The following is a 14,288-nucleotide window of genomic DNA, read 5'->3' as shown; positions in this document are numbered from 1 at the left end:
GCCAGGTGGGCCTTCTTATCCTGGAGGTAAGGCACAAAAGCATGAATTTGTATAGCATATTTAAGGAACAGTTGTTACATGACCAATGATAGATTTGAGGAAAGGGTTGGAGAAGAAGGTGGTAGTCACGTTGGTAGTAGTCATTCATTGCACATGCCTGAGAGGGCATATTTTTGTTGTAGGTATTAGACGGTGAAAGAGAATTTAAGGGAAGATCATGATTTGATTTTTCTTTGAATTTTAGAAACAGTGGTGCAGTGGTAGAGAGAGAGGCTACCCATGATGGGCCAAGGACCAAGGAAGGCTCCATGAGGCCACCGTAGTCATCCAGGAAAGAAATTTTCAGGCCAAAATTTAAACAGCAACGTTGGGAATGGGATAGACTTTGAAAAGGGCATGAGCCAGGAATTTAACTGGATATGAGGCCAGAAGAGGAGAGAGGAGTCAGAAATGAGGAGCAGGTTTGAGGGGTGAGGAGAGGAGTGGTAGGGAGTGAGTACATTTCAGACATGTGGAGTGTGAGTTGCTTTGGAAACATCAGTAGGCAATTAGGAATAAGTAACTGTGTTTAAGTCAGATTTGAGCCAACAGTGTATATTTGGGAGACCCCGGCATATAGTAGTGATTTAAATAATAGAAGTGTAGGATGCCTCTCCCTCTAGCCCAGTGAGAAGTTTGTAGAGTAAGGACGGACACGGAAGCACGGTGACCATCTGCGGTTATCAGAGCACATCAGAAGAGGCAGGAGAACCATGACAGATGGTGACAGAAGTCACAGGGCAGAAAGTTTCAAGATGAAGGGAGAGCCAGAAATATCTGATAAGTTCAGTAACATGGGAACTGAGAGGAGGTCATAGAACTCAGCAGTGAGTCCCACTGGTAAGCTGGGAAAGCTCCATTTCAGCAGGTGAGCCCAGATGGCAGTGGAGTATCCTCTGGGCATGTTGTCCCTGGGTGGGGGGAGGGGGCGTCACTGTGGAACTGCCCCAGGGCTGACTCCCAGGCTCAACTTGAAGGGGAGGCTGTCCTGCCGTTCCTGGTAGAATGGGGGCAAAGCACCCACATGGGGACCAAAGGGGCAGCAGAGCCCTTCAATCCCAGGACACTCATCCACCCTGATCTAAGGTGCTCTGCATGCCCGATTCCCTCACAATAACCATGGCCTGTCCTGGGACCCCAGTTAACACATTTTCATAATTATAAATCAGAGGTCTCCAGGAGTCCTGTTTTGTTATTGTTGAATTACCCCGAAATCATCTTTGACTCCTTTACCCCCTTCCCTTCTGCATTCAGTTTGTCCCCAGTCTTCCTGGCTCCCCCTTCGCAGTGCTGTTCCAGAACTCCAGGCTACAAACACTTGCTTGCCAGGTGACCTCTTCCCTGCCTTTGTCCTCTGCCCCTTACATCTGCCCTGCACACTGATGTCAGACTTGTTGCCATTATTTACTGTCTGCCCAAAAACATCTGAACTCCTTATTCTCATATGAAAAACTATCTTGATTTGGTCCCAGTCTTCCTTTCCAGCTCAGTCTCCCACTTTTCCTCTGGACTTGTGCTTTATCTTATGAACTAATTTAAATTTCTACCAGATAACCCTTGGGCTTTTCCACTTGTCAGCTTTCTTCAGTCCTAGAAGCCTTCTTTTGCTGCTTCAGCTGAAAAGAGGGTGCACACCCAGTTGGCCCAGATGACCTCTGTGAAACGTCCCCTGATTACCTCACTATTTAGGGTCTTCTTCACCCTACAATCCTGTGACATTTGATTTGGTTCCTGGTCTTTAGGTGACATATCATATCACCCTCCTAGGTTGTGAGGTTTCTGAGAGCAGGAGTTCTTTACACAGTCTGTATGCTCCCAAGTTCATGGTAACTACTAGGTAAATTGACCAGATGAGTGAATTGAGAAATACTGGGATCTGTTCAAGTTGCCTAGGTTTCTTGGTGTTCAGGGGACTTTTCATAAATATTAAAAAAATTAATTCATAGAGCCAGGTCCCTTCCTGCATCCCCACAGTTTCTGTGTACCTACAACAAAAATATGCCTTCATGGGCCAGTTCCCATTATTCTCAATAGACAGTCCCTTTGAATTGGACCCATTGATTCCATTTAAGAAGAAAATGTAGACAAATGGAGAAATTCAGAGTTCCACCTCACTTATGAGTTGAGCATCTATGAAGACAGAATTAGGAAAATGCATGTTTCCCTGAGAGTTCCCCCACCCCTACCCCATTCGATAGTTGTCTGTTTTCTCTTGACCTCATTGGACTCCATCTGCTTTTTGTTTCTTTTTTCTTCTTCTTCTAATCCATAATGTGGCAAGCAATGGACAAGGGCTGGGAAAAGAGATTTTAGAGTATCTACAACCTCCTCCATGATCAGGGAATGAGTTAAAGTCTAAAGCAAGCAGTCAGATCTTGCCAACAACATGCCCGAATCACTACCCCCTGAATACATAACCGGACCCCATATGTATGCAGACATGTTCTCTCCTCTCATCACTGCAAGTGTCGCATCATAAATAAATGAACCACCTTACGTGCAGGAAGGAGATTGGGAAAGGACAAGGTAGATTTTCATGTCTAAAAAGTTACCTTGTAATTAGATAGTTTTGCTTGGAGAGTGCTCTGATTTCAGGACCAGTTTGAGACATTTAAACATTTAGCTTCCACATGTGGTCTGAGACTGTTAAGAATGAAACTCCAGGGGTGCCTGGGTGGCTCAGTTGGTTAAGTTTCCGACTTCGGCTCAGGTCATGATCTTGCGGTTCATGAGTTCAAGCTCCGTGTTGGATTCTGTGCTGACAGCTCAGAGTCTGGATCTTGCTTCGAATTCTGTGCATCCCTCTCTCTCTGTTCCTCCCCCAGTCACACTCTGTCTCACTGTCTCTCTCTCTCAAAAATAAATACAAAATTAAAAAAAATTTTTTTTAAAAAGAATGAAACTCTAAAGAGAATAAACCCTTTAAGTTTACCAAGGCGTTGCTAAATTAATATACACATGCACCTAGTCACCTGATAGGAGCAATGAACTAGTAACGGTAAGCCAAGTATTCCCAGATTCTAGAGTTTTTTTGTAATGTTCATATTCAAGTACAAGTTTTGGGACACAGAGACCGACAGACAGAGGCAGGCCCATAGTCAGTGTATGGTATATGCCGTGTGGGTGCTGACTGATTGATTATAGAGCCCTGAATTATGGCTCTAGAGGAGGGTCATCTGTCAGAAATGATAAAAGAAAAGGTGAAACCGGATCCTTCATGACGAGTAATGTCCTGTGACCAGTCCATGCTGTTTTGTTCCCGATGGGCTTAGGTGATGGCCCAGTTGGACAAAAAGCAGGGACACAAACTAGGGATTTTTAAAGCCAACTCCACAGACTTCATACACAGCTCTTTGGTGGCCAGTTATGTGATTGATCATCATGGGATCTGAAAATAATCCAGCTTAAAGTTTAGCACTTCTCATTCAGGAAGTAACAAGTAGAGCAAGGGATACAGGATTTAAGGGAGATGTACCCCAATAGAATGTACCTCAAGGCAGTGGATCTGATGCGTCCTTCAGTAATTCAGATGTAGTGACTTTCACGTTGAAATAATTGTTAGACCTGCTTGGCCACTCAAAAACAACCATTTTGAGTTGGATTTTTTCCCATTTGGAATACAGACTCCTTTAATCAAGTAATACGTTATTCTGTGAAGCAATGCCATTTGTTATTTGAATTTTAATAAGTTCTATTAAATAGGTGACAAAGCCTTTTTTTTTAATTTTTTAATGTTTACTTATTTTTGAGACAGAGAGAAACAGAGCATGAGTTGGGGAGGGGCAGAGAGAGGGAGACACAGAATCTGAAGCAGGCTCCAGGCTCTGAGCTGTCAGCACAGAGCCCAACGCAGGGCTTCAACCCACCAACTGGAGATCATGACCTGAGCGGAAGTCGAATGCCCAACCGACTGAGCCGCCCAGGCACCCCATACAAAGCCTTTTATATTGGCATTCAGAGACTTCTGGTATTACAGGATAAAAAATAACTGAACTCAACACATGTGTCAGACTTACTTAGAGAATAAAATTATGTATTCCATCAGTGAGTCAACAGTAGGTTGTGTGATACTGTCTGGATGTCAAGAACCACTTTAAGAAGTTGTTAATGCTTTTTCGGTGGCCAAGAGGAAGAGTCTGAATAGAATTCTGACCCTAAGAACACAAGCCGTTCCCAGCTTTCAAGCAGGTTGTGTTCCAAAAATGTCTGGTTGGAAAATGGCTTGTTTGGCACTTGAGCCCTATTTTTCCAGAGAGACGGCAACACAAGTAGAAGCCTTGAGTCCAGTGGCTTTAAATGAAGGAGGCGCCCCAGTGGTAGAGAAAGGAACCTAGAATCCTTAGCCCTGCAGACGGGGGACACGAATTCTGGACATGTTCTGAGGTGTCAGGACAGGCCACTCACAGGAAAAGTGTGCAGTTCTTTGCGGAGACAGAAATGAGATCCAGTTTTAGTGCTGCTACCTTCCAGCTGTTCATCTTTGGGCACATCACTTCAGATAAAATAGGAAAAATGATACCAACCTACACCGTGGAACTGATGTCACATAAGATGTTTCATCTGACATGTCCAAATTCTCTGTCCTTCCAAAGTTGCTCCCCCTCTTCTTGTCACAATCCTCTCCAACCAGTTACTACGTCCTTTAGTGTTGAACCTCTGAAATCTCTCCGGAATGTTTCCGTTTACCTCTACCCCCACTGCACCACCCTTCACCCAGCCACACCATTTCTCGGACCATAGGACACTTAAATGTGCCACACTCCCTCCTGCCTACCCATTCTCCATAGGGATATCCCTAACTGAGCCCATTATTGTTCTCCCCTAATCCGTTCTTGACAAGCAAGAACTGTGGAGAGCTTTTAAAAATATAAATCTGATCTCCTCGCTCCTGCTTAACATCATGAAGAGCTTATCATTGTCCTTTGGATAAAAATCAAACTCCTTAACATTAACTGTAAAGCCTTGCATTATATGACCCCTACCTATTTAGGTCTTTTCAATGCACTACACTGCTCCCTCCTCCATGCCCAGCCACAAAACACGTGGTTCCCTTGCCTTGGAACACTTTTCCTTCATTGTATCCTACCCTGTTTCACCTGCAAAATGACACTAATACTTGGGTTCGGTTTCATTACCCGTTATTCTCTCTGTAGGGTGTAGGGCAACTTTGACGCCATACTTAGGATTTCAGTAGCAACCCTCAAGACAGTCATCCTCAAAATACTTTATTGTGATTACTAGTGTAGTTATCTGGCTTCCCTTCAGGCTAGCAGGCTGACGCCTTAGGGAATGTGGTGGTGAAGAGTGCAGATTCTGGGTTGTCTTGGTTAGATTTGGGGCTCTGCCCACATATTTGCTGGTGAAGTTGTTTATCGTTTTATGCCTCAGTTTCCTCTTCTGTAAAATAATACTTCCTGCCTCATAGAGTTATGGTAAGCATTAAATGAGCTCATGTATACTATATGCTTATCAATACATATGTAAAAAGTTTAAGTGCATTAACGGGTCCATAGAAAATAAGTCTTCATTAAACTGAGATGCACACATAACGGGTACTTACAAATGCAAACATATTGCAATTTTGTTTTGCTTTTTAAAAAGGCTAAGGCAGTCTTCCAGGGAGCCCACTTTGTCTTTTTCTTTATTTTCCATCAGCTTGATAAAATTAGCGAATCAAAAGTAAAATGAAATGTTAATACTCCGTTTGCTTCCCCATTTGTCCTTTTCCCCCAATCTGTGTCGCCTTTTTGCTCTTTTTCCCCCCAGCCTGTGTAGCCTTCAGGTGTGACATAAAGATGTAAAGTGGAAAAGGGGACAAAGAAAATATTATGATCCTAAAATTTGTCTTCCTGTCAACCCCTGAGGGACCTCTTGCCTTCTTCATTGTAGATTCTGCCTCTGCCCGCATTTCCTTAGTTCTTGCCTATTTCAGAGCCCTCCCTAGAGAGGCCGGTGGCTGGAAGTCCGGTGCGTAGAGAGGCCTGACCTCATGCTCATTCAACAAAAGCCGGGCTGTTGAATGCAAGCCCATGAAAGCCTTCTTCCCCATGCAAGCCCGTGAAAGCTTTGCTTTTGCTCCATTGGGCACTCCGCCCCCCCCCCCCACCAGCCGCCAAATTGTTGTTTAGAAGGAGTCACCAAATACATTTCAAAGGCAAAGCTACACATCAGTGCAGCATGGGTTATGTGACATTTTTTTTAAAGGTCTTTAGAGAAGATGACAAAACAGGGAGCTTCCCACTCTCACGGGCGTGAAGTTTTTGTGCAAACAGAGTGAAAAACCAATAAACATTGCATGGAGCCACTGAATTTTGTGAGGGTGTACTTATTACCAGGTACTCACCAGGTTTTAGAAGTTATTGTCATTATGATTTTCGGATGAGTCACCGGGCCACTTGCCCCCGGGAGGCACTCCATTATGATTCAGAGCAAAGTACGGAAAGGGCTCAGGCTTCCGGGAGTTAGTGGTGTGGGGGGGGTGGGGGGTTGCCGTGGCTCTGCCTTGGCATGAGGCTTAATCGACACCTTTGATGTAGCCTAAGACAGAACCCGCACCTCCCACTGCTGCTTGGAAGACGTCAGCCTTACGCAGAAAAGGCATCTGCTGATGAATCCTGCATCTCATTCAGTCTGCTCTGGGAGCAGCCTTTAGCCATCCTTAACTAATCCAACTGCTTCCCAGTTCCGCGGGTGCTCGGCTTAGTGCTGAGAAGGGAGCTCGCCTCTTGATTTTGCCAGGTTAAACACTAAGCCTGTGTCCATGTTAGAACTCATAGAAGGTAAGTTAAAAGCATTCTTGCTCTCCTTCATGGAAAATGTTTTTGTGCACCCTCAAGAATGTGTGTGTATCTCATTGCAAATTCTACTTCATTGACTGTGGGTGTAAAACATGTGAAAATGTTGTCATGTTTATGGGTAAGATAGTGGCAGCCTTCTATATCTTTGTAAAGTCATGTCTCTAAAGGGTTTTAATCAGTTCCTAGAGGTGATGTTACTCAGAGAAGAGAATTGCTTACTTGAGTTCTGTGACTTTGATTGCATTTGGTGATAATGTGGTAGAAAAGTCTTCGGAGTTGGGTAGAATTCCAGTGATTTAAACCTATCATAAAGCAGCTTTTATTTTCGGCAGCAATAAAGACAAACTGTGAGGAGTTCCTCCTGAGTGTCTGTGCCAATTAGTTTGTCCTGTGAAGGCGGGTCCTTCAGAGTTAGTTAGGCCAGAGGGATGTGCAGGGCACAAGTGGATGCAGGAACTTCTAGAAGCTAGTTCTTAACTGTGAAAAGATAGCGATCTCTTTTAACAAGGCACCGGGAATATCACTTGTGAGTTATGCTAATTTTTACCCCTACTGGGTGGAAGCTAACCTATAGCATTAAGGATGAATCCCGCTGAAAGCGTCTCAGGACCTTAACCACATGTCTAAAATCTATCAGCACAGTTAAAGGCACCGTTTAATAATTTCTTCAGGAAAGTTGTCAAAAGTACATTTGTAAGGACTTTTATGTAGTCTGAGCCTGTATTTAACACAGGATTAGCAAACTAGTGAATTTCTGAAGAGGGTCACTTACAGGACTGCAGATAAAAAGGTATCTGGAATTTTAGCACATGTCCCTTTATAATTGCTTGCTTCTCCGAGAAGATGATTTGTCATGAAAACATTTTAATGAGCCGTTTTTTTCTCCCTGTGAAACTTCGATTCTAGTTAATGGAACCCCTGGTAGTCAGCTGTCTACTCCACGCTCGGGCAAGTCGCCAAGCCCATCGCCCACCAGCCCGGGAAGCCTGCGGAAGCAGAGGGTAAGGAACTAAGCAAGCTCCTTGTTTAAGACCTGCCTGCGCTTCTGCATACAATGGCACAGGTGCCAGCTCCTTAGAGCACTGCTTGTCTCTAAGTAATAACCAGGTGAGGGCAGGAGGTGACCAGTGGCAGGTCCCTTGCAGGGGCTATGGTTTCTCTCAGCTAGAACGCAGGGCTTTTATGTTGTCTGAATTTGTCCGAATCTTAACTCTGACAACAGTAAACAGTTGCTGGTTCTCTTTTTGTCCTGAACGGGCACAGACTTTATTGGCACTGGTTTGTAAGCTTCCTTAGTTGTAATGAGTTTCATTAGACATCATCTCTGACCATCAACCTTCTTTAAGAAGGAAAAGGAAAAGTGCCATTTTGGAGAGGGGGGCTATGGTGGGGGGTTGCTTCATGGCACAGAATGGTGGTCCAGAGCAGGTTAGGGTCCATGGCATGAGGGATAGATGCGTATGACACGTGTATTTATGAATGAAACCCACATCGAGTACCTTCTCTTTTTCATCACTATTTGCCTTTTTTTTTTTTTTTTTTTGGCTTGTGTAATACTGGAGAAATTGACTGAGCTTGGAGACCAAAGTCAAAAAGTTACTGGAAAGAGTGTTAGCTTCTTCATGTTCAGGAAGGGGGAAGAACTACTATTCTTACCCCTCACAACCTGCCCTGTCTGTCTTTTCCAGTAATACCAGGGCAGGAATAAAGGGGGTAGGAAGGGGAGGAGAGGAAGGTGCAGTGGGGGGAAGGGAAGGCCTTTTATTATCCTGATGTCACAAGTGAGGTGGAGAGGAATACGTGCTCTTAGGAGGTTTTATGATGGCTTCTTGAACTCAAAGTCTGGGTTCTTAGTTTGGTGTCGTTTATTATGTGCTTTTAAATGAAATCTCTGAGTTCCATAAATTTAAACTGCATCCAACATGGAAGCTTTTCTCTTCAAGCCTCCTGCAAGGTTGCATCCTCCTGCTGCTGTCTGAAAGCGGGAGCGGGGGCGGGGCCTCCATCAGTCCCGGGTCTCTTTGGCTCCTGGCCCACCACGTGTCAGGGTGTGCTGTGTTTCTCCATGGATCTTCTGGCATCAGGTGTAGCTCCTTTAGATTACTTGATGAGGCCTGGGCTCTGGCACCAGCTCCTCTACTAAATGGCTGTGCTGTCTTCGATAAGTCTGTTATCCTCTCTGAGTCTCAGTTGGAAAAACAAAACAAAACAAGAAGGAGGTTCCTTCCAGATAGAAAACCCCATAACTCTATTCCATCTGAGTGTTTTCATTATGGGCTTCTTCTTGGCCACAGTCTAATTTGGCGTTTTAAAGTACGGGAATCATTAGTGAACTACTAAAAGAAGAATTGGCCGAATGCATTGAATCCCCTAAGTGTCTGTCGTTGAGTGGAGGAAGGGGTGGTCGCGCGATTCTTTTCTAGTGCATGTTACCCAGCAAGGCCCCCTTCTGTAAGGGCAGCCATGTATAGCTCAGACAGTGCTCTTTCCTAGAACATTCTCTCTTTTGAAGTGTAGACTTTGGAGAGTACACATGGCATAGTAATCCTTCCTCATCCTTTGAACAAATTAAACTCAGATTCAGGATTTAGCTCATGCTGAGTTGTTGAGATTAAATTATAGTCACTGAGAATCCCTGCCACAGATTTGAGCTTCTCTCCCTGGTTGCTTATTGTGGAGACCTCTGTTGAGAGGATATAAAGTGCTTTGCCCGACTGTCCCTTTGTTGGAAGAACGAGGCTAGAATTTGCGTCCTCTGCCCTCTGTATTCTCTGTGTCATTATGACTTTGTCCAAATGAGGCAGAAAATGTCTAGCCAGTGTCGAGCGGCTGTGTGGCCAATGGCTTCTATAATTAACATTGCCAGCACTTTGGGAAATTACTATAAGGGGTGATTCTCTTATAGATTCTTCATTGTGTCATTTAAACTACCAATGCAGGCATCTACTTGAGAGGGAAAAATAATCCCATTTGTTTCAGGGAGACAAAGGGTTTATCGTCATCTGAAAACATTTATTAAGCACATGTTGTAAGCAGAGCACTGGATAATCCAGAGATGGTTCACTTTCCAGGCTTTTAAATTTAGGCCATAAATGAACATCCTCCATCCATGTACCATGTCAGTGCATGGAGACATTCCCAGCTGCTTTAGCGAGAGAAGCTTTCATCTTGGTGTGGAGGCAACTGCATCAAATAACCCCTCCCAGTTAAAATGGGCCTAGAATATCCCTCAAAACTGATCCTGTTTCAAATTTGGTTAATGTTCTTCTCAAATGGTTGGCTATACTCCTATGCAGGAAATACTGAAATAAGTGAAAGATGGCAAGTGCTAAAAGAAGATACTTCAAAGAATAAATTAACTCTTTTTATTGCAAATTGGAAAACAGTAGCTACTTCTATTTTTCCTTCTGTGTTGCCTAGCAACATGGCCAGGAAAATGAGTTAGCTGTGCCCCCTAACACACACACACATACACACACACACACACACTCACACTGCCTACCTCAATTTATAAAAACAGGAACATATTTTTTTTTTAAAGGAATATTGAGACGTTTGACAATTAAGAAAAATCTATTTTATTTATGTTAATTATGATGATTTAATCAACATTTCCCCTTCCTTTAGAATTATATTTTTCTGTTACATCTTTTGGTATTTTACAATAGTCATATACAGTAAGAGTCTGCATGCCAGATATTTTCTTCATAAAAGCATTGGTGGCGATGTACCAAAAAACCTCCCTATTTTTCCAAAACACTGTTATTCAAATTGCTGTCTAAAAGCTGTTAACTGGTCACAGAAGCAGATCTAAGAGGATCTTTTCCATCCATGAACTTTTCTTGGTCTTGTTTCTTAATACATCAGGAAGAAATGTGTTGTGTTGTGTGGGTTGAATGAAGCTCCCCATTCTACTCCCACATGGCTGACTTGTGTAGATTATCTGATCAGTCAGATGATGTGAGGAGTGGGTGGTACAAAATAGAAAAGAAGCCAGGATTCTAGACAGTCTGCAGATCTGAGCTGGTTGCCTGGGTACCAACTGAGAGACCTCCTAGCAGAAAGGGGTGGAGGGAGGAAGAAAGGAGTTGATTGGTGAGTGGTTGGAGACCGCAAGAGCATTGGGAAGGCAATGGGAGGTCAAGCTTGCATTTTTTTCTGTCTTCCCAGTATAAAATTTTGAAAAGGCAATTTTTATTGGGTTTATGCAATTTGCAAATGCAACACTTGGGTTGCTGCTTTGGGACCAGAATTTGCTGATTGCCATCTGGGGTTCCTAACAAATTATTTTGTGAGGTAAGCACGTTCCTCTTCTACCCAGAATGGGAAGGAAATGTTCAAGGAAGAATGGCCTAGACACATAGTTAGCGGAGTTGGCATTGACAGACCCCAGGGGCTATATATAAAATTCACTGGACACAGAAGGCAATAGCTCAGAAGCAGATCAAGCCAATAAGGCAAATGAGCACCATTTTTGTCTGTTTAAATGGCTTCTCAGTTATTATCTTTCCTCTTATCCAAATTTGGTGAGTCTAAAAGGTCTGATGATGTTAGAAACCAAGGATGCTCATTCAGTGTTGCTCCCTTCCTAAGAGAGCCACATGGCACCCAAGAAAGCCAAGTAAACAAATCTATACCGCCCTTCATCTTACAGGACCTGTATCGCCCCCTCTCTTCGGATGATTTGGATTCAGTAGGAGACTCAGTGTAAAAGAGACAATGGAGCATTGTATATGGTTTGTGATTGGGTGAAGGTGTTTCACATTTCCTAAGAAAAGTCTAACAGCAAAATAAACAAAAGGGTTTTGCATACCTTGAAATTATGAACTCAATTCCTCTGAAAGTAAAAAATGCAGGCATTTTATATTCATGATCTTAATCCTTGAAGAAGATTTATATACCTGAGGTTTTTGTGCAAGGCCTGGGTTTAGATGAATTTCATATATGACCCGATATTGAGTATAAGAACAAGCTAATGATATAGCGATATAGGGTCATTAATTTCTGCAGATACAGTTTTCATTTAACCATAAGTAGACATATAGATACAATTTTCCTGTACTGTTGGTCAAGCAAATTAAAATGGCACTAGCAGACATTTTTTTTCTTCTTTTTTAAAATTTGGATTGCTGATTTTTTAAAGATGCTTCTACTGCAAAGTAATAAAAATACTCAGGTAGATTTTTTTCTCCCTGCACAATAGACAAAGCTACTTATTTTGTGGGTTAATATGTCTAAGGAAAAACACTCATGCCGAGGACACTCCTCATGAAGATTCCAACGATAAGCTTTCGGAACTTTCCTAGCTTTTGTTGTCAACTAAATTTTTTTAAACTTCCCTTTCATTAGAAACAGCATAAATGTGGCTTGAACGATATACCAACACGAAGAACTTGTTCGATGGCATTGCTATAAATGACATAATTCCTCCCTACAACCGTATATGTAATTTTTCAAATGTTGAAAAGGCTGAAGCTAGAAAGCTTTTTTTTTTTTTTTTTTTTTTTTAACACACAGACCCAAAAAAATTGGGTCTGGATTTTTTTCTAAGAAGAATCCATTTGAAAAGCAAAATTCTCTTAAATGGTGCTGTTTAAACCAGGCCCCCCCAAAGTCCAAAACTCCATTCAGATAAATCCTGGCTCTCTCTGATGTTTTGGAAATATTCGTATGCAAAACTCCTTTTGTATTAAACCAAGTAAGTCTGTGATTATAACCCACTGTTTAACATTAACCTACTAATTCTGCTCTTCTGGTCCTCTGTTTTAAAAATCGTAGTCAGCTTTGCTTAAACATAAAATAATTATTTTCAAATCTGAATGTTAAAAATTAATTTAATGTGTATGGTCTATTGTATGTAAGCCATACCCTAGTGATCATTTAGTTTTACTAGTTCAAACACTAACAATTTAAGACTTGTGAAGCATGGTTTTGATATTGTACAGGCTTGACATATCTCAGTAGGTGATAAATTAAAAATGTATGATGCCATTTGGAGGCCTTTCCTTGCATTTTTTTTCAAATTTTACTTGAAAACTGAATTTAAAAACAAAGTGTTTGATTCAAGATGGAGAGAAATTCAGTTGTCATATACTGTTTTAAATGTTATCAATTTATCTCCTTGATAAATTGCTCAACTATCAAATTTTACCATCTGGTTTATAGTTACATATGTTACCATCTCACTTTCCAAGTGAATAAAATATTTCAACCAAAAGAAGGTGAAAAAAAAGAGTCCAGGCAATCTAACAGCATCTGAAAACGTAGCCTTATAATAATTAGTGCCTCATTATCCTGTCTGTTGGAGAGAAAGACACTTCTCTGGCAGGTTATTCGAACCGCAAACTGAATCATTCCATCTTGAAAGAACAGTTCATAATAATACCTGTTCCAGACTTCAGGTTTTAAAACTGTTTCCAATAGAAATGAACAGAGACTCCTGCTGAGATCAAAAGGCTGCTTTGTTTTAGCTGAAACAGTAAACATCTGTGAAGTTGCCTATGCTGGTGTCTGTTCTAGTTATGTCTTTGTAAAATGCATTACTTAATACAGTTGAGTCCATAAAAGATTAGTATGTATTTGACTGAACTGTCAAAAACGCAAAGAAAGCAGTGGAACAGTTAACTTAAATCTGGCGGGGTCAGATGGTCCAGAACAAAAATAAATTCCAAAAATTTCAGCTTCCCTGCACTGTCAATCTTAGGGACAAGTGCTGCTTAGCAAGGTCCAATAAATGCTATTTGTTCTGGATAAGTGGCAGATATTGCCAATTGATATGAAGCCCATGGCTTTGTTTAGACATGGCTAAAAGAAACTGTACTTGTACTAATTGCCGATAGATATCATGGCCAGCTTTCCATTCAGTCAGTTCCAAAGGAAATGCAGTTCCACAGCATTTAATCTTTTGAACATATGACTTTTATTAAAGGACTGTTCAGAGGCAATATATATCATTTACTTTTTGAAACTAAAGTCCCTCAGAGATTGAAACAACACACCATTTATAGACTTTGAGATCTCTTTCTATGCAGAGCGTAATTCCATTATACTAAAGGAGAAATTAAAAAAAAATTCTTAGCGACAAACCAGAAGTTTTCAGTTCACCAGTGGACTCAAACTGATGATTTATAGGCACTTAGGATTTACTTATGCACAGAATTCTTTTTAAAAAATTAGGCACTGAACTTTAAAATTATTCTGAGCAGGAGAGAGCTCGAGCAAAAGCCATGCATTTTTGTTCTTATGGTCAACCTTAAGTGTGCCATGAAGACATTGTGCTCTAGTTAAAATTTTGACACTTCTTCATTTGCACGCACTTGTTTTTCTTAGACATCGTAGAAAAAGATAGGATAAGTATTTCCTCTGCTTTCAGCATTTTAGAAATGCAAAACAATAATAGATCAAGTGTGAAGTTCAGTGTGAACTCAAAAGACTGGTTCTGAAAACCATGTG

The 14,288-nt window shown here is 41.7% G+C and overlaps 1 protein-coding gene across 5 annotated transcripts in view; it reads left to right on the top strand.

Annotated features, from left to right (window-relative positions):
• Positions 1-14,288, top strand: part of DCLK1 (doublecortin like kinase 1) — a 335,556-nt gene that overhangs the window by 252,252 nt on the left and 69,016 nt on the right. For 3 of the 5 annotated variants that reach the window (XM_047075683.1, XM_047075677.1, XM_047075741.1), the window contains exon 5: positions 7,743-7,837. In XM_047075683.1, coding sequence (XP_046931639.1) covers positions 7,743-7,837 — 95 coding nt within the window. Of the gene's footprint in view, positions 1-7,742; positions 7,838-11,490; positions 11,548-14,288 lie in introns of those variants that run through there. The other 2 variants (XM_047075818.1, XM_047075785.1) reach the window with 1 other exon arrangement.

This window comes from Lynx rufus, unplaced genomic scaffold (genome assembly GCF_022079265.1).
Source record: "Lynx rufus isolate CCGP_SWC_20201006 ecotype Redwood Valley unplaced genomic scaffold, mLynRuf1.p SCAF_1, whole genome shotgun sequence".
NCBI classification, from domain to species: Eukaryota; Metazoa; Chordata; class Mammalia; order Carnivora; family Felidae; genus Lynx; species Lynx rufus.
The sequence above is the reverse complement of the archived record's forward strand: the minus strand, read 5'-3'. Positions and strand labels throughout refer to the sequence as shown.